At 34.6% G+C, this 24,255-nt stretch overlaps 5 protein-coding genes across 15 annotated transcripts; 4 read left to right on the forward strand and 1 right to left on the reverse strand.

Moving 5' to 3' along the window:
• The first annotated feature begins 2,092 nt into the window (after positions 1-2,092).
• On the forward strand, positions 2,093-4,759 carry LOC123194364 (derlin-1-like). Of its 2 annotated transcripts, XM_044607550.1 has the most exons (7): positions 2,094-2,247; positions 2,546-2,681; positions 2,984-3,057; positions 3,233-3,326; positions 3,486-3,614; positions 3,779-3,939; positions 4,393-4,759. In XM_044607550.1, the coding sequence occupies exons 1-7, from the start codon at positions 2,231-2,233 to the stop codon at positions 4,544-4,546; spliced, it is 765 nt and encodes a 254-aa protein (XP_044463485.1). In that variant the 5' UTR covers positions 2,094-2,230; the 3' UTR covers positions 4,547-4,759. The 2 variants fall into 2 exon arrangements, with proteins under 2 accessions (XP_044463486.1, XP_044463485.1); XM_044607551.1 differs by lacking the exon at positions 4,393-4,759 and having other exon boundaries at positions 2,093-2,247; positions 3,779-4,229.
• An 823-nt stretch (positions 4,760-5,582) lies between these two features.
• LOC123194114 (profilin) lies at positions 5,583-7,656 on the forward strand. The gene is made up of 3 exons (XM_044607269.1): positions 5,583-5,810; positions 6,496-6,633; positions 7,254-7,656. Exons 1-3 carry the CDS (start codon positions 5,688-5,690, stop codon positions 7,386-7,388), a joined length of 396 nt encoding a protein of 131 aa, XP_044463204.1. The 5' UTR covers positions 5,583-5,687; the 3' UTR covers positions 7,389-7,656.
• A 734-nt stretch (positions 7,657-8,390) lies between these two features.
• On the forward strand, positions 8,391-10,463 carry LOC123194115 (early nodulin-93-like). 2 transcript variants are annotated; one of them, XM_044607270.1, is made up of 4 exons: positions 8,391-8,801; positions 8,888-8,949; positions 9,851-9,926; positions 10,247-10,463. In XM_044607270.1, exons 1-4 carry the CDS (start codon positions 8,717-8,719, stop codon positions 10,330-10,332), a joined length of 309 nt encoding a protein of 102 aa, XP_044463205.1. In that variant the 5' UTR covers positions 8,391-8,716; the 3' UTR covers positions 10,333-10,463. The 2 variants fall into 2 exon arrangements, with proteins under 2 accessions (XP_044463205.1, XP_044463206.1); XM_044607271.1 differs by having other exon boundaries at positions 8,490-8,801; positions 8,891-8,949.
• A 901-nt stretch (positions 10,464-11,364) lies between these two features.
• Positions 11,365-16,978, forward strand: LOC123194111 (nuclear poly(A) polymerase 4). Of its 9 annotated transcripts, none has more exons than XM_044607266.1 (14): positions 11,365-11,890; positions 11,986-12,063; positions 12,396-12,503; positions 12,919-12,981; positions 13,073-13,234; positions 13,687-13,800; positions 13,881-13,943; positions 14,033-14,362; positions 14,450-14,614; positions 14,770-15,705; positions 15,794-15,889; positions 16,003-16,051; positions 16,368-16,414; positions 16,531-16,978. In XM_044607266.1, the coding sequence occupies exons 1-13, from the start codon at positions 11,765-11,767 to the stop codon at positions 16,373-16,375; spliced, it is 2,298 nt and encodes a 765-aa protein (XP_044463201.1). In that variant the 5' UTR covers positions 11,365-11,764; the 3' UTR covers positions 16,376-16,414; positions 16,531-16,978. The 9 variants fall into 9 exon arrangements, 6 of the variants coding, with proteins under 6 accessions (XP_044463201.1, XP_044463202.1, XP_044463198.1 ...); XR_006497224.1 differs by having other exon boundaries at positions 16,368-16,444; XR_006497226.1 differs by having other exon boundaries at positions 11,366-11,890; positions 15,999-16,051; positions 16,368-16,444.
• LOC123194107 (receptor-like protein kinase HSL1) lies at positions 16,929-20,504 on the reverse strand. The gene is made up of 2 exons (XM_044607259.1): positions 17,788-20,504; positions 16,929-17,696 (listed from the first exon to the last, which is right to left on the reverse strand). The coding sequence occupies exons 1-2, from the start codon at positions 20,417-20,419 to the stop codon at positions 17,254-17,256; spliced, it is 3,075 nt and encodes a 1,024-aa protein (XP_044463194.1). The 5' UTR covers positions 20,420-20,504; the 3' UTR covers positions 16,929-17,253.
• Positions 20,505-24,255: the final 3,751 nt, after the last annotated feature.

Consider the following 24,255-nt stretch of genomic DNA (forward strand, 5'->3'; position numbering starts at 1 on the left):
TGATTTTCCATGAACACATTGTTTTGCCTCCATTGTTGCCATCACCATTTCAATTTGGCTCCGTTGTCGTTGGGTTGGACTAAGGCATCTTCAATTGTCTCCGCATGTCACCCTTGCATCTAGATGGCGAGTCACAATGTTGTTTGTACAAATACATGATTACGATAATGTTGTTCCACTTGACTACATTCAATAATGCCACTAGTAAGTTTGGTTTGAACTGAATCAAAAACACCTTAAATATGTGTTTCCAAATTCTAGATAAACCGTACTAGAATAGTTCAATTTAGTTATAAACTTATTTGTTAATCAATTTGGAAATAAACAATACTATTTATCTATATTTTGAATACATAAACAAATAAACATTTATATATATTATCATGTGATTAAGTATTATTTTATTTTTAATTTAAAATCATTAAATTATTTAATAATACATATTAAATATATACTTATTTATGTTTTTAAAGTAAATATATATAATTTTATTATTTAAAAATAAAAAAACAGGGAAGAAAGGAAATATATAGTTTTATATATAATAATGTTAACATCATCAAGTGTAAATAATATTAACATTATTATATATATAATGATAAAAGTGTTATTTGCCAATTAAAATTAATATTTGACTTTACAGGATAGGTAAAAAAATATATTTTTTGAATTTAAAAGGGGAAAAATGAAAGTTCATCAAAGTTTGCGTGGGGAATAGTTTATTGGCCTTAGATATATCAAAAACTTGTTAACCTAGTCTAAAATAAAAAAAAGACGAATCCTATTATTTAAATAATTTTAAAATAGGAAAATTAAATTGATTACCCTAAATACATATGTTTAAAGTAAAAATTTTCCCTTTTCAATGACTTTACAAAAATACTCTCATTTTAAGGACTTAAGCAAAAATGTTTCTTTTTTTTTAATACCAAAAATATATTTCATCATTTTTATATAAATTCTCATCCTTTTACTTTTCTCGTTATTCAATATCTAGCATGGTAGATTCGTTCAAGAAAAAAAAAACATTTATAATTTTGAATTTGAATAAAAAAAGATACATGATAAGACAAAAATTATAATTACATCACTTTATAATAAAAATGAAGTCAATTTTTAAGATAAGTATATTATTACAAAAATAGATTTCAATTTTGAAATTTACATATCGAAAAACCTTAAAAAAAATCTCAAATTTAAAATCTATACGTTTAAAAACTCTAAAATAAAAAAAAAATTGGCCTCAAAATGAAAAATATCAATTTCCCCCAGTCTCCACCATGAGAAACATGTGTTGGGAAACTTTTAAAAACAATAGTTTGCCCCCATTTTATGAATTCGAATGGTGGGAAAACTTTGAAAAATTTGAAACACCTTCCCATCTCCATGATGTCACCATGCAAATTCACAACATGAATAGTGATTTCACATGATGATATTGTACTAATTACGCAAAATGAGATTTCACCATCTAAACTTCGTTTTTCGAATTTGATTTCATTATAAGACAACTCTAAACTTATTCTAACACAAAAATCTTAAGAAAATTAATTCAAAACACCAATATATCAAGATATTTTATCAAATTTTTTAATTCAAAATCTTAACCCAAAACATTTAAAAATTATATCAAATCACTTAAATATATTCATACTAAAATGTATAAAATACGGTAAAAATTGAATTAATATTCTTTTAAACCGTTTTAGTGGTCGAAAAGTGAGCAAAGTCTGTCAGAAATTACCGTAGCAGGTCGACTTGTGTTAGGTTTGTGTGGATTTTGGTAAATTTCCAACTTTCATTTCATTTTTGCTAAAGGAATAGTTTGGTCTTTTCACATTAGAAGGGCACGTCACCAAAGGAATAGTTTGGTCTTTTCATCTAATAAATAGATTTAAATTAAATTCAGTAATCCGTAGTTTCAAACATATCATTCGCCTCATATCTTATTATTCGATTTTAAAATAAGTTATGATTCTTAATTATTAAGCAATGTTACAGTATGATTTGGCGTCTCCTCATTGGTCCTTGTTCGTTGTCATGTTCTCTCCCGATACGCCACGTCACTGGCTTAATGCTGTTGTTCTCGTTGTGATTTGAAGGAGTTATTCCGTACGCATTGTTTTCCCCCACCTCACGTTGCTTCAAAAATCCCCCATAAATATAATTGCCGTTTCACCTTCAGTCACAGAGAACCGGCATTGAAGATTTTGGTTTTCACTTCGTTAACATGTCGTCTCCGGCAGAGTAAGTAATTCTCTGCATTATAACCACACTTCACTGTTCTTTCATAGTCAATTTCGCCCTTTCTGTCATTATTTTCTTTTTATATCCAATTGCAATTTAATATCTAAATTGCCGATTCAAGTTCGAATCTCAGTGGATTTTTTTTCTTTTGCAATTTTTTTATTGGATATTATATTTGTATTGTTTTTATTAGCAGGGAACTGAGAATAATGCGTTAAGTGCAAGAACATTGAATAACGCAAACGGCAGTGTGAAAATTTTGATTTGTTGGATGACTTGAATTTTTTTTAATTTTCAGATTCTATAATTCTCTACCTCCGATCAGCAAGGCTTTTGGGACCATATGCGTGGTGGCAACTGCAGCTTTCCATTTGGGATTGTACAGTCCCTGGAGTATAGCGTTGCTTTATGAACCTATTTTTTACAATTTTCAGGTTAAATCCAATCATGAAATTTATTTAGGAGTTTTTCTGCTAATTTTTTCTTGTATTAGTTTCATCATTGCTGTGTGTTGAATAATAAGCATATTGTGAATTTTAATGCCAAGACAAATTTTTACGGTAGTGAAAATAGATTTTGCGGACTCTGCTGTGGTCCCAATCTTGAAAAAAAAGAAAAACAATCTTTGAATTTCTTAAGAAACACTGGGGATTTCTAGGTACCAACAAAGTTTAAAAAGAAAAGAATTACAAATATTGTGTTTCTAATACTTGTTGAATCCTCTGTTGTTTTATAGGTGTGGAGGCTTATTACGAATTTCTTTTTCCTCGGAAAATTTTCCATCAATTTTGGAATTCGTCTTCTAATGATGTAAGTCTAATTGCCGAAAATACTTTGTAAGAATATTTTGTTGTATGTGACGGCAGGTGCCTAGGATTTGTATTTTGGAAATACACGAGACTAGTAGAAAGTTACTTGTTTGGTGTTAGGGAAATACAAGACCTTGTCCTGTTTTCACTTATATTTGAACCAACAATTGTTACAGAGCCAGATATGGTGTCCAGCTTGAAAAAGGTCCATTTGAGAGGCGGACAGCAGATTTCCTGTGGATGATGATTTTTGGTGCCATATCATTATTGGTATGTCGCTTATTGGTGTCTTTGAACTCTCCAAAAATTTTTAATGAGTTACAATATTATCCATAGTCACACCTTACGTTCTGTCAACCAATTTTTTTTTTTTGGCAAAGCATTAATGCCATTAGTTTCTACTGTCTTACTGTGGCATTTGCTGTTTAGGTGTTATCAGCCATACCGATGTTATGGACTCCTTTTTTGGGGGTTTCATTGGTGTCCATGCTTGTATATGTATGGAGCAGAGAGTTTCCCAACTCCCAAATTAGTATATATGGGCTTGTCACGCTCAAGGTACATTTCCTCAAATCTCCTTTTGCTGATTTTACATGCAGTGATTTTTCATTATCTTGCATCTTCTTGTGTGTTTCATTTTGGTGCCACTGATAGACATTTAGATCTCTTTTCCTGGGTAGGAGGGGAGATTCAATACTAAGCTAATTTTTTGTGAAACGCAGGCATTTTATTTTCCGTGGGCCATGCTTGCAATTGATGTTATATTTGGGTCACCGTTACTACCAAATCTTCTTGGAATCATAGCAGGGCATCTGTATTACTTCTTGACAGTGCTACATCCACTTGCTACCGGAAGAAACATATTAAGGACTCCCATATGGCTGTATCCTCTTTTACACTCTCCTTGATCTTTTCATCATCTCTCTCCCACAAACAATCGGTAAAATAATAATAAGGATCAACATACCCCTTTTCCCAAATTATCTAATTTTAAAAAATATATGCGCATACGACTCAAAGCAATGGGCACCAGGTGAGCTATACAAATTCAGGTAACCTTTGCCCAAAATGTTGGACGAGTTCGTCAGTCATGTTACATTGTCATTATAATCAGACATATGCCTAGTCTGTCGTGGAACTTTTTTTTGTGTTATACATAGCATTCTTCATAGATTTCTTTGTTAAATCATGGCTTTGGTTTTTTTTTTTTAAATATTTTGACGCATGCTCCTCCACACCCTATTATCCTGCAAAGAAGCTTGTTCCTGCTGCGTTTTCGGTGCATATGCATATTATAAACTTGTGCAATGAGATTTCCTTAAATCTTACAATTCAGGAATAAACTTGTTGCCCGATGGAGAGTGGGATATCCAACAAATACCCCTGTCCAACCAAGCAGTGGTACTGGCGTGGCTTTTAGAGGTAGGAGTTATCGGCTAAATTCATCCTCTGGTAGATCATTTCCCATCAGAAGCTTGTGGTCATCTTGATTCCGGAAGAATCTATACTACTGTTAATAACCTTCGTGCAGATGCCTTCGGCTGTGTTGCTAATTAAGAAAAGTCCAATAGTGAAAACTAGAAAGAATTAACTATTGAACAGATTTTTTTGGTGACAATTCTTTGGCTGCTTGTAACATATTTGTCATCTGAGTTGTAGCTTGAAGAACCAAAAAGGAATATGGTAATCTGAATTATGTTCTATGATCTTTCTCATTGAATATGTGATATTGTTATCACGAAAACAATATAATTATGTATATAATTTTATATATAAATAATGATATATCATTATATGATTAGATATTATTTTATTTTTAATTTTTAATTATTCAATCACACGATGATACATTATTATTTATGCACAAAATTATATATATAATACTACTCATCAAGAATATTTTGTTTGCGTTCTTATTCTAATGAACTAAATTTTCTGACCAATTCTCCATTATTTGTTGGCATTATAGCATATGCCCCCGTGTAGATGGTTGATCTCTACCCACGGAGGTCAAATATGTTAACAAAAAAATTTTGTTTAAAATAATATAATACTTAATTAATCATCTTCGCTCTTGTTGAAGAAGGCAAGGTCAGTTTCTGCCGTCTAGATTTTTCGTATTGTTCCTGGAGGAACCAAGTTCATGGCCTCCATTAATGATGGATCATCTGTCTTTGTCTAATTTCGATGCCAGCATGACTCTTTCGCATTTTCTTCCAGAACATACAAGTCTAAGAATTTTAAAAAATAATAATGATATGTTGATATTTATGTTGTCTTTTATTATTCATAATTCAAAAAGTATTTACTCAAAAGATGTGTGGAAGGAAAATCGAATTTCAAAGTAAAAAACGTTAAAAGAAGGAAAAATTATTCTGTTCAGGTCCGAAAGGAAAAAAAAAATTAAAAAAGGTCCCACACGGTAGAGGAAATAGTCCACGCTGGAGAAAATTGTCGTTTTACCAGCTTTGATTTGACGCAACCTACCTTGTCCATCCCTATATGATATGTCTCTTCATACCAGCACCTGGCCATTCAGACTCACAGTAATACTGCCTCTCGACTTAACGAGCAAACAAACCAAAAAAAAAAAAAGAAAGAAAGGAATAAAGAAAAGAAGAAGCCAGAAAGATGTCGTGGCAAACGTATGTTGATGACCACTTGATGTGCGAGATAGATGGTGTGCACCTCACAGCCGCGGCAATCATCGGCCAAGACGGCACCGTTTGGGCTCAGAGCGCTAACTTCCCTCAGGTTCTTTTTCTTATTTTTCTGCTTCTACTTCTTGCAGATCTTAATTTATGCTTGTGCTCTTTCGTTATAATCGATGACTTCGTGATTAGCTATGGGTTTCTCAAATGAATCTTTTGATTGATTTTGATGCAAAACGTGCAGACCTTTTTCGTTCCACGATTTTTTTAATCTTTATTTTGCTTGAGATTTTGTAGTTAGCAGAGCAAAATATTGGTCATCATGGTATTTTGGTAAAATTTGCTCTAAAACGATGTCTTGTTTTAACCGTAGATTAAAATGAACTGATTTTTCAATTATATTTTGGGTGGCTGTAGAAGCTTTTTTGCTGATTTAGGTACTATTGTGTCTATAATATTTTCTTATAGGCTCAGCATCTCTGGTTGATGAAGAAAATGGTCTATGACTGATGTTAATCGCATACTGGTTTTTATATCTGTAACCCTAAATCTTCTTCAGCACTTCAGATTTTGCTAAATCTTCTTCAGTTTACCATGATTTTTATGAAGTAGGCATTCAGGCAACATTTATCTTTTGTTGTATGCTATTCTGCCAACGTGGTTATATGTGGATGACTTGATGTTCAGATTCCGGCTGATGAATATGGACTTCATTGTTATTTTGCTGCTTAGTTGTTTAGTGTTTATTTTCTATTTTGCCTGTAATTTGTTACTTTCTGGTGTTGCAGTTTAAGCCTGAGGAAATAACAGGCATTATGAATGACTTTGCTGAACCGGGAACTCTTGCACCAACTGGCTTATTCCTTGGTGGTGTGAAATATATGGTGATCCAAGGGGAACCAGGAGCTGTCATACGAGGAAAGAAGGTACAATCTGGCTTTGCGTTCTTTTATACATAGTAACTATACCACTGAATGCACATTCAATGTAATGTCATTAAACCAGTCATTTACATCTTCATTATAATTTTTTTAAATATTCTTCAATGATTCTAACCTAAAGCTGTAGTTCAGACCTTTTTATCTCATAAAGAATTGCCATAGTCCATGGCATTCAGAATCAGAGCTGGTTTATAATGTTTTAGTCAACATTCTGCTACTTGCTTCATCCTCATTTTGAGTCATTTACAGCAATGAAAATTGGCTGGTTTGTTAATCTCATAACTGTTTGATCTCAAATATCACAGTCAGTCAGTCTATTTGAGAACTGCAGGTCAATAGGCGAAGTTTGAATTATGATAATAGTGATAGGAGTTTCACTTTTGATTAAGTCTTAGGAGGGTACCAAATATCAAAACAAGGTAGTTTTATTTTAAATGAGAGAATTGGTTTCTCCGTAGGTAGAAAACAACTTCTTTGTGAGTTCACATGTTTGTTTTTCTTGCAACTCTTGTGGAGGACCAATGATAGTACTGATGATTTTTTTACATAATGAAACTTATCAGGGTTCGGTTTAAATTGATGGGGAATTGTTTCATGTATTTCAGGGTTCTGGTGGTGTTACTGTCAAGAAGACCAATCAGGCCTTGGTAATTGGTATATACGATGAGCCCATGACTCCTGGCCAGTGCAACATGATTGTTGAAAGGCTGGGTGATTATCTAATTGACCAAAGTCTGTAATTGCTTCAGCATTATTTTGATAATGGAAAATTAAGTGTGAGAGTTGAAGTGTTATGGTAACTTGGAGATTAAGAGATGGTTGGTCATCAAATATGTTCCCTTGTTTCCTCAAAGACATTTGAATGATTTGCGTTGATTTATAGTGGGATCAAAGAATATTATCTATAAGGGAGTTTTGGGGGTTTTTTGGTAATGCGAGTGAAAGTGTTTGTTGTATCTCATTTCATTTTTATTAAAGAGCCAATTTCTTGCCTAGCAAGTTGTGGAAGTTTTGCAGTTCGGATGAATTTATGGCTCTCAGAATAACCTACTTGGATTGTTTTATTTATGATGGTATTTAGCGAATAATTCAAGTTAATATATAAAATTAAAGTGTTTAGGAAAGTTTAAGTTCTGCTATTTGGCTGAAAATGACAAATTTGACCAAGAGATGCTTGAAATCACGACAGAGGACATGAATTGCCCAAAGAGCATAGGTTGTTTAGGACTGAATTCAAGGCGGTCTGCTGTGCCTATGGGTGGTGTTGTCTCAAGGTCTAGGGCATAACCTAGGGGCTTTGACTGTGTCTCCATAGGTTGACTTGTTATAATATATTTTTATTTTTAAAATGTTTAAACTATTTATTTAATTTTTTCACGGGCTATCTTGGGTTGGCTTGCAAGCTAGACCCTATGGCCTTTGGCATAGCGTGCACAACCTGCACACTTGCCACTACCCACAAAAATGTGGTTGTCTTGATAGAGCGGGTTGGCCAAGCCCTTGGATATGTCTAGCCTTATGGGTAAATTATGTTTTCCAGCAAGATAATGATGGAGGTCAATTTATAATATTTAGTAATTAGATTATTTGATATATCATTATTAATAGTAAAAAATTATCAAATTTATTTTATTATGTGATAAATTAAATAAAATAATACCAGTAATAAAAAATTAATCACAAAGTATAACTTTTAAATGCCCTTTATGTATAAAACGCTATGGACTGTACCTCAAGCATTCGTTTTTCCAACAGGCCTTGGCCGGACACGCCACGCCTAATAAGGCATGCTCCGCCCGGTGGCCACTGCCCATGGACAAGTCTAATCCTTTAACCTAAACCTAAAAGCCTGAGGGAAAAGCAAAAGTACGGAGATGCGTTATTAAAAACGACACGTGTAATGTATAGAGAGAGCGGCTGACAGTGATTGGTGTTGGTTTCTTCATAAGGCAGGCCCGCTGGCTGCTTATTTCCCTTATAAATAAATAAATAAATCTAAACAAAGAAGTGAAAGAATAAAATCGAAGACTATCAATCGGTGTTTTGTTGGTTTAGAAGAGAGAAGAAAATGGAATTCCCTACGAAAACAAGAGAAAGCAAAAGCATCTTCACGATTGCTTCTCCAGCCGAGGATCGGAAGAGCAGCAGTTCAGGTTTTCATTTATATAATTTGTTTATCAATCTCCAATATTAATTATACGATTTATACCGATGTTTAAATTATGATTATAATGTGCAGAAGGTGTTCGTGCTGGAGCCAAGGCTGCTGCCGTTGCTTGTGTTGCCAGTGCTATTCCTACGGTGACCCTCACCTTTACTTCTCTTAATATATTCCTTACAAGCACAATTGTTTTTTCTTTTCTTCTTTTATTTGTCTTTCATACTTTAATCTGTTGTTGTATTTGTTGGTTTAGCGCTTTTTTTAGGGTCTCTAGGACCTTTTTCCAGCCTTTCTTTTTTATTTTCAAACTCAATCCAGAAATATTTTATTTTGGAAATGGGAGTGATATATCCATGTTCATTACGTTTCATAATATAACAATCAAGGTTAATTTCCTTTGATGAAGATTTTGTTTTGGGATTGAAAGGGAAATATTATGAAATTATTACACATATATTGATCTGAAAGAAAAAAATTTCCAGTGAATTACAAACCCTAATTTTAGACTTATTTGGGATGAGTGCTGGATCTGCACTTTTTATGTTGAATTGTGAATTAACCAGATGTTGAGTGTTACTTTTTTTGGTACTTACCAACTTAATTATTAATACGTTAATTTTATGATCTTCAATGTCACACAACCAGTTTGAGACCTCACAACACGGAAAGTTGATGATGGTTATCTTTAATTGTGTGATTTCAACTTTCTAAGATCCTCTTTACTGAAACTACTACCTTTGAATGCAATGCCTTTTGACTCTTGAGATAGCACATGGTGATATCTGACTTGCCTTTTTATTGATGCTCCTAATTGCAGCATTTACCCATCAAGTGTGGAATTGTCTACTATTGAGTTCTTCTATGAAGAGTCTTATCCTTGATACAGAGGCTATAAACTGTGAATTTTTTGTACCATTTGTGTTGATGCAATATATTTATATATATTGGGTCTGAATATTGACATTCTGTTTAGGTCATCTCTGCTTTATGCAGATTGTGGCTTTTTATGATTGGCATCTCATTTGCCTTTTTTGTTATCAGTTGATTGCAGTTCGAAAAATCCCCTGGGCAAAGGCAAACATTAACCACACTGGTCAGGCACTGATTGTATCAGCAGGTACAATCAGAACATGCATAATTCTTTCAGCTTCTTAGAATTGATAGATAATTTCTGTGTTTTGCAACATAACATTTGAATAACTTCACCAACACATAAAATTAGAGAATCATGTAATATCAATTGGATTTGTTAAGGGAATTATTAGCGATGATGATGCACAATAATACTCTTGATGATTTTTCTCCCTTAAATATTATTTTTCTGAATCTCTGATCTGTGGAAAATCAGTAGTTTATCATTGTTGTGAAAGTAGAGCTGTAGGAGAAGGTTTCAAGGTGGAAGAATTAATGTTAGTGTTCTTCATTATTTGTTAACAGCATCGATTGCTGCTTTCTTTGTCACTGCCGATAAAACTGTATTGCAGTCTGCAAGAAAGAATTCCCATTTTGAGAGAACAACTTGATACACAGTTGAGCACCAAGGCCCGGAGAAGATGGGGCAACTGCAACTAGATGAGCTTCTCTATATGATAATGGTTGTATTTATAATGACAGGCTTTCTCCTCAATAAACAAGATTGAAAGTTGAATGTTTATTCTGCTGGTGTTAGTACTGTTATTTCGGTTGAGTTCCATGCCAAAACTTAAGTGAAGGTAATTTCATAATTGGATTTTTGAGTTTGGATTAAGTTCGATTGAGGATACTGAACAGTCATTTTCTAAGTGTACTTTAATAATTTTCAGAAAAAGAAAAATCTTTCATCATATACTTTTATTATTTCAACTTAAAATTCATATATTAATATCTAATCAAGCATAAGTGACAATAATATTTATCTATTTATTAAAATTTATCGGTACAAATATTAATTTAAAGATTTTATTTTAAAAAATTTATTTTCGTTTTTAAAATTAATAATTCTCTTTTAGGCTTATATTTTCAAGATTTAAAAATTGATTTTTTCTTTCCTAAATCTAGGGTTTTAATGTTTTAAAGTTAATAATTGTTTTTTTGAAAATTTAAAATATTGTATTTATATCTTAAAAATTTATTTTTTTGGAAGATTATTTTTCTTGATGATATACTTTGATATATTGTCAATCCTATCATCAGCAGCACCTGTACTCTCTTTTAAATGGGTTTTTCACATAAAAATTACCCAAAATTTAATCAGAATGATCAGATTTATCAAGGTCAATCTTTGTGATTTGTGCAGGCGTTTTTTTTTTCTCATGGACCGGTGACCCTTTCACACCTCTATTCCCATGGTACCAATAAACTAATTAAAATTAAACTATTTTGGTGTGGAAATTTGATTTCATTTCATTGTAAGGCAAAAGGAAAATGAATTTATATAAATATGAAACACTCATGGTTGATTAATTATTATTATTATTATGAACTTAAGTTATAATTAAATATAGTAATTCATGCAATTAATACTTTTGAATGAGAGTTTTAGAAATCTAAAATAAGATATCATAAAAACAAATTAATTTTCAGTAAATTATTCATTATGATCTTCCTTTGAAAATCCCAAATATTTTCAGGTAAATAGATGATTTATTCAGTTGGCGAAAAAAGTGAAAGGTTAAAGATCAGAGTAGACAAGAAGCAAGCAAAGCGCGTTGTTCACAACTGTACTTATTCTTCCTCATTTCATTTACACAATAAATTATTAATTTAACAGCATTAATCCAATCTAAAACCCCTTTTCCAAACTCTTCCGTTGACCTCACCCACCATTTTTCTCCCTTTTTGAGATGCCCAATTTCAGATCTATCAACCCCTGTGCAGTTTCATTTTAGGGTTTACCCTGAATGATTCGATTTTGACGGGAATTGCATGACCAATTTTAGTTATATTAGGGGGTTTTGATGTGATTAGGTCACTGAAATGGTGGGTTCTCAGAGTCCAGCGCCTCCTTCCTCGCAGGAAGTGAAAAGTTACGGAATCACCAAGCCAATCTCTGTAGCTGAGCCCACCGAGGCTGATTTTCAGCGTAATAGGGATTTGGAGAAGGTAATTTTCTTTTTTTGTGTATTACTTTTTTGAAATATACTTCGTTTCAATTTATTTTTTCTGGATTTTGATTTTTTTTTTTTGTATGCTGGAAGTTTTTGGTTGATTCGGGTCTGTATGCAAGCGAAGAAGAAGATGCAAAGAAAAAAGAAGTAATTGGGCGCCTTGATCAGGTAACTTATCTGCTTATTTAAGTTGTTATGTTGTTGGTCCATTGATGCTCAAAAGAAAAAACTCAATTTGGAGATTTTATCCTACCACGTAGGTTTAATTCAATAAACTTTTATGTGAATGTTGCTTAAGGATTTGTATGATGAGTGAATCGTGGGCTTGGGACATAAACCGTGCCTTATTCTTTATAGAAAGAACAAAATGTTAAACTTGCAAACAGATAATCAAATTAAAGTGTTTTCAGACATAGGAATTTGTATATAGTGGGAGAGAAGGGGTTTTTTCGTAAGTTATTTCAAATGGATGGATATGAACAACTTTATTGCTTTTGTAGATTGTAAAAGAATGGGTTAGGCAATTGACCAGTCAAAGGGGCTACACTGATAAGATGGTGGAGGATGCAAATGCCATTATTTTTACTTTTGGGTCTTATTGTCTCGGGGTAAGTCTGAGTTTTGATTTACTTTGTTTTATCATTTTCTAGATCATGCACACATTTTTGTGCCACCTGAGCCTTGCTTACAACATGGAAACCAATGTTTCTATTTGACACATTCTGATGTAGTAAATGATATCCACTTAGTGATAGTTTGGAACATGGGATAAATTTGTAATTGGATTATGTCCTGGAAAAAAATTAAAACAAGATAAAAAGATGCAAGTGACTATTACAGCATCTTGTGAGAATTTCTTAGTTATTTGGAGGAAAAGATTGGGCTAAGAGATCATCATTTTTAGCATCCAAAAGCTCAATAAATTTGTTGATAGATTTGAAATTTCATAGTCAATGAGAAATGATGGACATTGTTTATGTGTGTGCTTATTTGGAGACTTAGTAACACATTCTATATTGGCAGGCACATGGCCCAGGGTCTGACATAGACGCTCTATGTGTTGGGCCTTCTTATATCAGCCGAGAGGTAATTAATAAATCTGGCTGATTCATGGTGTATGCAGTGAATCTGAACACCTCTTTAAAGGTTTTTACTAATTCTATGGTCACTTCTCCAGGAAGATTTCTTCATTATTTTGCATGATATATTGGTTAAAATGGAAGAAGTTACTGAGCTTCAACCAATTCCAGATGCTCATGTCCCAGTTATGAAATTCAAGTTCCAAGGAATATCAATCGATCTTCTTTATGCAAGTATTTCTCTTCTGGTTGTTCCAGAAGTAAGTTGTTAGTTAATATAATTATTTCATTTTCTAGTTATTCTTTGGTGATATATTCTGGTTTATAAGATTTGAGCCTGATATGTGCCATTACCTTCCAACCATTTACTGATTAAATTAAATAAGGGACAAATGGCCAAGGTTAAAGGGCAACTTCCTTTAATTTTAATGTCAGTTGGACAGGTTTTGTGCTTGTCTTGTGCAGTGACTACTTTTCTGAGTACATTTTGGTTGCTAGGATGCTACGGTGATTCATACCTTTAATGGACAGAAATTGTTGACGTTGCATGTTATTGCTTGATTGGTTTGATTGTTTTCAATCTAACTCATTACAGCACCTTGAGACTTGAATGGGAAAATGTTTTCCATTAGCAGTCTCAATTTGTTGTTGATGCATATTTGGTACTTGTTTTGTTTGATGCCAGTGTAGTTCTGGAATGGACTTTTTACAGGACATTGACATTTCGCACATGTCTGTGCTGTGTAATGTTGATGAGCAAACTGTTCGAAGTCTTAATGGATGTAGGGTTGCAGATCAAATTCTTAAACATGTTCCAAATGTTGAGGTAAGCATATTATAATTGGTTCCCTATATTATTCAATTCTGCGGTTTGTTACTGCTGCTTAATTCCTTAAAATACTGCAGCACTTCCGCACAACGCTTAGATGTTTGAAATTTTGGGCTAAAAGGCGTGGTGTTTATTCAAATGTGAGAACCTTTATTTTTTCTTTCTGTTGTTGCCATGGCTATTTCACTTTTATATGATGGTTTTCATTTTCTTTTTCATTTGTGTGTAGGTTACTGGATTTCTTGGCGGTGTAAATTGGGCTCTTTTGGTTGCACGTGTGTGCCAATTTTATCCTAATGCAATTCCTAGTATGCTGGTTTCTCGTTTTTTCAGAGTTTATACGCAGTGGCGTTGGCCAAACCCTGTCATGCTATGTCCAATAGAGGAGGATGAACTAGGATTCCCAGTATGGGATCCTCGTAAAAACCCTCGAGACCGATCTCATCATATGCCAATAATAACTCCAGCATATCCTTGTATGAACTCTAGCTACAATGTCTCTGTAAGTACTCTCCAAGTTATGATGGAGCAGTTCCAGTTTGGCCACAAGATCTGTGAGGTGAGTGCATAATTGGTAATATATCTTCCTTTGTCTTTCTACATTTCACTATTGAGGCCCTTTCCTTCCTTATTTGTTCTAATGTAGGACATTGAGTTCAACAAAGTCCAATGGAGTGCACTTTTTGAGCCTTATCTTTTCTTTGAGGCATACAAGAACTATCTGCAGGTTGACATAGTTGCAGCAGATGCCAATGATTTGCTGGCTTGGAAGGGTTGGGTGGAGTCACGGTTTAGGCAACTTACCTTGAAGGTAAAAGTTGTCTTCAGAACATTATTTTGAGAGGCTATAACCTGCTACTTTTTCAGTCAAGTTTTGTGAATTACTTATGATAATTTCCTTTTAAATGATTGAAGACATGAAATCCACATCTTTCTAATACTTGATTTTGATGTTTCTCTATGCAGATAGAGCGGGATACAAATGGGATGCTGCAATGCCATCCATATCCAAATGAGTACATAGACACATCCAAGCAGTGCCCAAATTTTGCGTTTTTCATGGGTTTGCGGAGGAAAGAGGGAGCAAGTGATCAAGAACGTCAACAATTTGACATACGAGGAACGGTCGATAACTTCAGGCAAGAGATAGGCATGTACATGTTTTGGAAACCTGGGATGGATATATTTGTTTCTCATGTACGCAGAAGGTGGCTTCCTGCTTTTGTTTTCCCAGATGGGTATAAACGGTCTCGATCATCTAGGAACTTAAATGATCAGGCAGGAAAAGCTTGCGATGATGTCTCTGCATCTTATGGAAGACATGGTAAGAGAAAAAATAAGCATGAAACCGTGGAGGTGCAGCCAAACAAAGCCATGAAGTGGGCCTCTGTTAGTCCACAAAGGCCGGTGCCTTTTTCTCCAGAATGTGGTGCAAGTAGTTCCAGTGTAGCATCACAGATTGGCTATAATGCAGGATTTTGTCATTTGCCATCTCTAGATGCCCGGTCATCTGGTGAGAATTTGGTGAGTGAAAAAGATTGTTCTGTAGCTTATATGCCATTGGGTGAAACTGTTGATCATAAGTCAGATGCTGCAAATGAGCGGATTTTGATGCATGTAAACAGTTTTCCTGTTGTTGGCAATGAGGTTCCATCGGCCAAATTGGTGGAAACCATTCCTAAGCTTGTTTCATGTGAAGTAGTTAATGCTGAAACTGCACAGATGGGTTCGGCCATCATGGAGGGTGTCAACGCCGTATCCTCTGGAGGACTGTTAGATTGGAAAGGGGGTGCTGTTAAGGTTGGTCAAGAACTAGTCAAACCATGTAATCAGACTGAAGTATTACAAATTGCTGAAAGGGTATTTGAGTCAAAATCCAGCACAAAGAACCTCAATTGCGAGGTGAGTTTCCCTGTTTGAGGATTTTGGGTTAAAGATGGCAGTTGATCACTGGAAGTTTTGGAGATAGTGAAGTCAGGAGTCTTTGCAGGGTGGTGAGTATACTGCTGATTTGGGCACACTTCTGGAAAATGCATGTCCAAAAGGAAGCGGGGTATTTCAGAATAGCTTGTCAGAGGAATTGGAGGTTCATATACCTTTCATCTTAATTTGATTATGTTATAATTTGATTTGGTTATAGTTGGCTAATATGCTGCTTAAATTTTGTATGTTTATATACCACTCATTTTGTGTAGCTAGGCAACTTGGGTGACTGTAACCATGGCCAAGTCTGAAAAGCTTATTCCATGTATACACTTTCAACTTAATATTTTCTTCTGCTCCTCAGCATTACTCACTTCATCTTCTTGCAACTGCCTCAAGTGTTCTTCTCAAATTCCTTCTTATTGAACTTGTTAAATGTTTTACTCAAGCACCCTCTTGACTGGTGCATATGTGGTGGCAGGTTCTTCACCATATGTATGCTATGTTTCCAATAACTGTGCTTAAGAGCCTGATTATGTTTTGTGTTCTGGGGATCTGATAGGCTTGTTCTCTTATTTCTTATCTATAATATGTCATTGGGCACACAAGTTAACTTATTACACATTTCTTGTTCTATCTAGACAAATAATGCGCTTGGAACCATTGTCCAATCTCAAGATGGAGCTAGGTCAGAATCTTTGCAGAAGCCGATGACAAGGCATGTGTTTTTGCACCCACATTTTTTTATGCAAATTGTGATCTTTTTATGCTCTCCTTTTGGTTTCTGTGGTTTTTTTGTGGCAGATTGAGCTTGGAGACAACGGCATAAAGTTTGGGAAGTCTTATCATTCTGTAAAATCTGGAAATCACTGCTATGGCAGAGAAGAGATCAACTACCTCGGTAAGTTCCTCATTTATTGCAGGCCAGCATGATCACTTACATAAAAGAATTCAATAGGGGTGAAAGCTTCCCAAGTTGGGCTGCAGTCAACCACGCACTGATCATAACTGGAGAATTAGCTTATAGTTTTAGGTGTTTGCTGTCCTGTGCGATGATCGGGGTTGCCCAAGAAACTCATTATGTACATTGGTGCTTTATAGACTTCTTGACCTTTATTAGAGCTGTGCTGTACTTATTTTAGGTGAGTCGTTTGATTGGGACGTGTGTGTATAAAAATAGACCCTGTTGGATAAGATCTGGATTTGTGCTCTGTGTTTCAGATTTTATAACACACTCAACTGTTTGTAGTTATATCAATTACATCTTTTTAGTTTTGTGATGTACACTTTTTTCTAATAAACTCTACTTTTTGTAGTTAGGCAAGCTCGAACTTGGTTTTAGCCTTATTCACAACTCACCCAGTGGTGAAAGGACTGAAGTCCAAAGTTGAGATCTGTTGATGAATTAACTTGAAATGTATACACGAGTATTTAAACCTAGTGGACAGGGATTTTATTATACAGAGTACAAACGTGAAGTGGCAACAGGACTTATGCTAAAGCAACACTCAGAATCTTGTTGCAATTTTATATGAGACTATCATTTTCTCCTCCATCAGTCACCCTGTTACTGCGCTTATAACTATAAAGATAGTTAGCAGTGCCAGGAGCGGGAGCTGCATCAACCTCACTTTCTGTCTTTCTAGCCCCATAAGCTTCTGCAGGATTACACCGACGAAGAATCTCCAAAACGTCTTTCATCGAAGGCCTATTGTTTGGCGAGTTGCTTGTACAAATAAGTCCTAGTTTATATACTGTGGTCATTTGTTCCAGGTAATCTGGTTCCTTTATCTCTGGGTCGAAAACATCCATGATAGGCTTTTCTTCTGCATAGTGTCTCCATGCCCATTCCGCAAGGTTCGTATGCTCATCTCCGTTATTTGCTTCTTTCCCTGTCACCAACTCCAGCAATACCACTCCAAAGCTGTAGATATCAATCTTTTCGTTCACTTTTGTTGTGTAAGCATACTCTGCAATGAAATAAAAGAATTACGTTGATGCGGATGCTACAATTTGTGTTATGAAAAGAACAAAAATTATCAGTTTGTGAATGCTTCTTACCCGGAGCAAAATAACCAAAAGAGCCTGCCACCGCAGACATTGTGTGAGGCTCTCCCTGTTTAGCCAACATCTTAGCCAGTCCAAAATCTGCAATTTTTGCTTGGAATTCAGAGTCTAACAAGATATTGCTAGACTTTACGTCTCGGTGAATGATCTGAGGTGCGCAGTCATGGTGCATATAGCATAGACCTAGTGCAGCTCCAGTGGCAATCTGAAGTCTCATTGGCCACTCGAGAACAACATGATGAACTGAATTGGTCCCTGGTGCAGATCTTCTCTTCCTTGCATGAAGCCATCTATCCAGGCTTTGGTTTTGCATATACTCATACACAAGAAGCTTTGAGTTCTCACTCGAAATGCAGCACCACAACTTAACTATATTTGAATGCCGAATCGTGCCCAATATTTGAATCTCTGCAATAAACTCCTTCTCCAACTTTTCATCCAGTTTTCTGTTATTCCAGATCCTTTTCACAGCAACGAATTCACCTGAACCGTTGATGGCAATCCGGTAGACCTGTCCTGAGCCCCCACTTCCAATCAGATTACTTTCTGTCAAATTTGACAGAATGTTTGATTCTGTGAAATCCAGCCTATGGAAGGAGGTGAGCTTCCATGTCGCAAGCTCTTGCTTTTGCTTTTTATTCTGGTAGTCTCTAAACACAAACAAGCCCAATAGAACTGCAACTAAGAGAACAAAGAATGCAAGAGCTAAAATCATGACAAGGTGTTTGGGAGAAATTTTGCTGGAGCCACGGTGTTCGGTCTTGCAACTTGGAAGGTTAAGAATTGGAGTATCAAAACAAAGATTGGAGTTGTTAAAGAAACTGTCTTCATATGCAAGGTTATTGAGCTCTTTTGGGATCTCTCCTGAAAGTTTGTTGGATGACAGGTTGAGAAGTGTAAGCCTCAACCGACCCAATTCAGGTGGGATTTCGCCAGAGAATTGATTCCCTGATAGATCTAAATAAAGCAGATCAGGTAAAGACCCAAATGCTGCAGGGATTTTACCAGAAATTTGATTCCTGGAAAGATTCAACTTAGTAAGTGTCTGCCAGGAAATTATATGGGAAGGCAGTGCACTTGAAAGTTGATTGCCATCAAGTAGTAGACTATTGAGACGAGAAAGACTGGTTAACTCCACCGGAATTTCACCAGAGAAGAGGTTGTTGCTTGCCTCAAAAACACCCAAATTTTTCCAGGAAGCAACTCCAGGAGGGATTTGCCCTGAAAATCTGTTGTCACTGATTTCCAACCTTGTCAAATTCCATGCCAATTTGCTAGGCAACCGACCCGAAAAAGAATTGTTGCTCAGCATCAAGCTTGACAGATTGAAAGCTGTCCAGATGCCCAACGGAATCTCTCCGGAGAAGTTGTTGTCGTAAAGCTGAACAGTGCGCAAAGTGCTACAATTTTCAAGCGATTTTGGCACCTGGCCGCTAAGATTGTTAGAGAAAGCAACCACTCCTGTCAAAACACCAGCAGCACATAAATGTTCAGGCAGGGGACCGCTGAATTGATTAGAAGACACCTCAAATGCTAGAAGCTTTGAATGGAGTCCTAATTCTGGTGGCAAGACTCCACTCAGCTTGTTCCCAAACACGCGAAAACCTGTCACAGAAGGCATTAGGCCTATACTTGAAGGCAACTCTCCGGAAAACTGATTTGAAAAGAGATTAAACAGTTGCAGATGCTGCAACTTCCCAAAGTCTTCTGGTATGGAACCGGTTAAATTATTGGCCGAAAGATCAAGCTCAACCAAATTCCGATTTTCAAACGAATTGGGCAACTCCCCAGATAGCTTATTGTGGAAGAGATACAAGAAAGTTAAGTTCTTTAATGAAAACAATCCAGCAGGAATAGGGCCTGCCAAGTTATTTATTGCCAAAGAGAGGGTCACAAGATTAGTAAGATTAGTGAGAGATTCCGGGATTTCACCCATCAAGTTTGCTTCATTAATCCACAGAATCTGCAACTTCTTTAACTTTCCAAATTCGACTGGAATTCTAGCAGGTTTAAACTTGCTATTCATAGCCAATCCCAGCACTTCGAGATTAGATAAGTCACCGAGTTCTTTCGGAAACGTGCCGTCGAACTCATTTTGATAAAGATACAGCGTCTGCAACTGCGACAATCGGCTTATGCTCGGAGGAATATCGCCGGAAAAGTTGTTGCCCCCGAAGTTGATGTATTGGAGAGCCGAAAGGCGGTCGATATTGTCTGGAATTGGACCCACGAAAAGATTCTGAGAAAGGTCGAGAATTTGAAGCCTGGTGCAGTTCAATATACCGGGAAACTCTCCGGGGATGTTGTTGACGGAAAGGTCAAGGATGGTTAAATTTTTCAGGTTGCAAATTGTTGGTGGAATGTTTCTGGTGATGGTTTTGTTCGACAGCCAAATCCCGGTGACAGAATTTTCTGTGCAGTTGATTTCCGGCCAGTCACAGGGTGATGACGTGGTGTTCCAGGAATTGAGAGATGGTGGATTTCCCAGTTCTTGCTTAAGGTTGAGGAGGATGGACAGCTCTTCTGCGTTCGGAATTTGGGAATTTACTTGGATGGGCATGGAGATTAGAAGGAGAACGAAAATAGTAACCAGAAGTACCGAAAATAGGAAGGGTAATTTAGGCATTTTGGGTATTTTGGTTAGTTACTCCGGTTGAGTTTTTGCCGGGAACAAATGCAACTGCGATTTGAAATTTAGTTAGGGAAGGGAGGGGGCATGTAAGTTATAAGGCTTTGGAAATGAAAATGACCCTAGAAATGAATATAATTGCAGAAGATGCCACTTTATTAGTCAAATTTCGTATTTTGTACCATCCCAGATCAACCGTACCTATAAATAAAGTTAGATTCGAATTGAGTTTATTTAAGTTCGAACTCAAATTCTATTCGAACAAGCTCGAAACGAGTCAGTCCTAAGCTAGCTCGAGCGAGCTCGAGCCAATGTTTTCGAGTTCGAGTTTAATTGTCAAAATTTGTAAATTAAAATTTTTGATACAAAATGATATCGTTTTGACTAGTATGTATTAAAATGACGTTGTTTTAATAACGAATATTCGAATTCAAAATGAGTTGAGCCGAACTCAAATCGAGTTCGAGCTTAAGCAGACTCGAGCTATATTATTATTAAGTCAAATCGAGCTTGAACTTGATTCAGTTTGAATCTAACCTTATCTATAAATTTCGACGGATGGGTCCTGCCCACCTGATGATGTCGAAGTGAAATCACAAGTCCAAAATCCATCTGGCCCTTGGTTTCTTCATACCAACTCATAGTGCAACTGTATTGCTTTTAGTTTTCTTACGCTATTTGTTTCTTTTACGTGAATTAAAAGAAAAAAAATTGTTGTTTTATTTCTCGTAATTAAAAATGAGATTAAATTGGTTGAGCCTCGTGGACGAAGAGAGTAATTGGTATTTCATTTTTTACTGTTTTAGACATGGTAAATCTTTCTTAATAGTAAATAAGAGAATGAAAAAAACAATTATAAAAAATATAAAATATTTAAATACAAGTTTAATGTAACACAATGTCATATATTATAGCACCATTTTAATAAAAATAATGAACATTAAAACCTATTATTGTAAAATTGCTTGGAAATAAAACTAATAAAATAATAAAATTTTCATCTTCAATTGGTCATCGTAGTAAACTGTCATTTTTTTATTTCAACAATTTAAATAATAAAATGATGAATTACAAAAAAAATAAAAATATATTTAAAAAATAATATGATTTGATCTTGGAAAAAAATAAACCCAACTTATCAATATTTGAATTGGGTTTTACGTAAAAGAATTTTTTTTGTAAAAGATGTCAATTTTTTTTTGTAAAAGATGTCATTTAATGAGATATTAATTAAAATAGGTAAAAAAATTTTCGCATAAATCTTTTTAGGCAAAAGTACAACGATTTTACTTTTATAAGCAAATTTACTTTTAATTCCAAAAATATCATTCTTGACTTATTACGTGACTTTTAGTAACTTACGTGTGCGTATTACAGTGTATGGATGTGTACAAGGTGTATAGATACGTATAGGGTGCGTGCAGGGTGGATAAGGTGAGTACAACGTGCGTAGAGTGAGTACAGGGTGCGTGCAAGGTGTGTACCAGGTGCGTAGGGTACGTGTAGGGTGTATACAAAGTGCGTGTGGAGTGTGTGGGTGCATAAAAAATATAAATAAATAAATATATTTATTTATATTTTTTACGCACTCTGCACGTACTCCGTATGCACCCACGCAGCTTATAAGCACTCCACACACACCCCCGCACTCTATACCACCCCCCCCCCCACACACACACACTTTGTATGCACCTTACGTACCTTGTACACACTCTGCACGCAATCTATACTCACTCTACGCACCTTGTATACACTCATACATTATGATACGCACACATAAATTGCTAAAGGTCACGTAATAAGTCAGAAAGAGTATTTTTGAAATTAAAATAAATTTACTTATAAAAGTAAAATCATTGTATATTTGCCTAAAAAGGTTGAAATTTTTTTTATCGATTTTAATTAATATCTCTTATTTAATTATTTATAAAAAATTAACCTCTAATGCAATAAATATATATAAAATAAATATTTTATATATTTTTATCTAAAAATATTACAAAAACGTGTTTAAAACAGTGAAAGAAACGGCAAACATATAATTTCGATATAAATCAAAGAGATGATTGATGGGTTTTCTTAATGCGGGGCGGCTTGACGATAAGAAACCATGAGTGAGTAAGGATAGTTTTGTAATTCTATGAAGTCAACAAGTCAATGGATTTTAAAAACTGGTGCGAGGTGGAAGACAAAGACAAATGAAATGGCCAGTTAGCAACTTCCACCAAAGGCCAAAGAACAATTTCCCATCCAACGTATCCTCTTATCTCAAATTTCTACCTCTTGATTTAAAAATTTTCATTTACATACCCATAAATGATTAAAGTTAACGAAACACTAACTCTTTAAAATTTTATTTCTTCCCCCCTTAAAGCATAAAAACTAATAATTTTTCTCAAAAGTTAAGTTTTAAAATATGACATTTTCTCTCTTAGGGTTTAGTTTTCAAATTCTAACCCTATCTTCTGTGCTTCTCCAATAGCATCTCATTTCTCTTACTCTGATGGTCACTCTTATACAATCTTTTCCTTTGATTGACAATCCTAAACCCACCATCTTTTTCTCCTTGACGAAAATAAGATCTCGTCTTTATTCGATCTTGTTTTTGTTTTTTTGATAAAGTTAAGATTTATTTTCAATGTCAATTGACGTTGTCTAAGCTTCCAAATGAGAGAACCTTGGCTATTGGAGAGAGAAAAGACATTGAAAGATATTCATCGTCGACAATAGTGTCTTTAACGTCAAAGATTTAAAAACTAAACTCTAAAGAGAAACTATCATTTTTTAAAACTTAAAGTAGGAGAAAACTTTTAGTTTTTGAAGTTTATAAGAGAAAAAAATTAAATTTTAGTATATTTTTAATATTATAAATAAAATAATAATTTTATTATTAAAATTGTTAATTTTAATTATTTATAGATGAATATTTAAGAGTTTTAGAATTAAAAAATAAAAATTTGGAATAAAAAGATACTTTTTCGGTGAAAATGAGTGCTTTTGGCCCCCGCCAAACCCCAATTTTTCTAATTGGAATGAAAGGGCATCATTTATCGTTGACTGTTGACGATAAATAGGAGGAGAATAGTCATGTGAACCCAATTTTCCTTCCAAAGATACCACTCTTTTTTGGTTCTTCTTTTGAAATAATTAATTTTCATAGACTACTTTATTCCTAGTTGACCCACTTTCACGTGGCTTAATTGTCCCTCATTAATGAGGAAATTAGAAAAAAAATCCTTGCGCATGATCCGATAATCCACTTTATGACTGGGGAGATTAATTATTATTATTTTTTTAGTATTTTAATAAAGCTATATTAATGATATAATCAAGAATGTAAGGATTTTCAACTGATGCTTGCTGCCTAACCCAACAAAATCTACTTTTTTTTTTTTTTTACTTCATATTTGAAGTAGAAAATAATTAATAATGGATTAAGAATGTAGTCGTTTGGTAAGGGTTTGATATTGTTCTTCCTATTCATAATCACACTTTAGAATCGGAGAAAAAGGACCAAAGTGGAGCCAAAATGTTTGATTGTTCTTTACCAAACTTGACTCTTATTAAATATACAATAATATTATTTGTATAATTTTATATATAAATAATAATATATTATTATATAATTTAATATTACATTATTTTTAATTATTTAATTATATGATAATATATCATTATTTATACATAAAAATTTTTTATATATATATAATTTTTAGGGAAATTAAAATAATTACCCCAAAGATTAAGGGGCAAAACGAAATTACCCCAAACTTTTAACATTAAACGAAAATGCCCCAAAATTGCGAAGAGACGAAAATGCCCCTCCACTCAAA

Source organism: Mangifera indica, chromosome 13 (assembly GCF_011075055.1).
Source record: "Mangifera indica cultivar Alphonso chromosome 13, CATAS_Mindica_2.1, whole genome shotgun sequence".
Taxonomy (NCBI): Eukaryota; Viridiplantae; Streptophyta; class Magnoliopsida; order Sapindales; family Anacardiaceae; genus Mangifera; species Mangifera indica.

Coding starts and splice junctions, on each gene's coding strand:
- LOC123194364 (XM_044607550.1), top strand. Junction 3,327..3,485: donor TTGGTGCCATATCATTATTG/GTATGTCGCTTA, acceptor TTTGCTGTTTAG/GTGTTATCAGCCATACCGAT. Junction 3,615..3,778: donor ATGGGCTTGTCACGCTCAAG/GTACATTTCCTC, acceptor TGTGAAACGCAG/GCATTTTATTTTCCGTGGGC.
- LOC123194114 (XM_044607269.1), top strand. CDS start 5,688: ATGTCGTGGCAAACGTATGTTGATGACCACTTGATGTGCGAGATAGAT. Junction 5,811..6,495: donor AGAGCGCTAACTTCCCTCAG/GTTCTTTTTCTT, acceptor CTGGTGTTGCAG/TTTAAGCCTGAGGAAATAAC. Junction 6,634..7,253: donor CTGTCATACGAGGAAAGAAG/GTACAATCTGGC, acceptor CATGTATTTCAG/GGTTCTGGTGGTGTTACTGT.
- LOC123194115 (XM_044607270.1), top strand. CDS start 8,717: ATGGAATTCCCTACGAAAACAAGAGAAAGCAAAAGCATCTTCACGATT. Junction 8,802..8,887: donor TCGGAAGAGCAGCAGTTCAG/GTTTTCATTTAT, acceptor TATAATGTGCAG/AAGGTGTTCGTGCTGGAGCC. Junction 8,950..9,850: donor TTGCCAGTGCTATTCCTACG/GTGACCCTCACC, acceptor TTTTGTTATCAG/TTGATTGCAGTTCGAAAAAT.
- LOC123194111 (XM_044607262.1), top strand. CDS start 11,765: ATGGTGGGTTCTCAGAGTCCAGCGCCTCCTTCCTCGCAGGAAGTGAAA. Junction 12,064..12,395: donor TAATTGGGCGCCTTGATCAG/GTAACTTATCTG, acceptor TTGCTTTTGTAG/ATTGTAAAAGAATGGGTTAG. Junction 12,504..12,918: donor TTGGGTCTTATTGTCTCGGG/GTAAGTCTGAGT, acceptor CTATATTGGCAG/GCACATGGCCCAGGGTCTGA.
- LOC123194107 (XM_044607259.1), bottom strand. CDS start 20,419: ATGCCTAAATTACCCTTCCTATTTTCGGTACTTCTGGTTACTATTTTC. Junction 17,697..17,787: donor TTTTGGTTATTTTGCTCCGG/GTAAGAAGCATT, acceptor ATTTCATTGCAG/AGTATGCTTACACAACAAAA.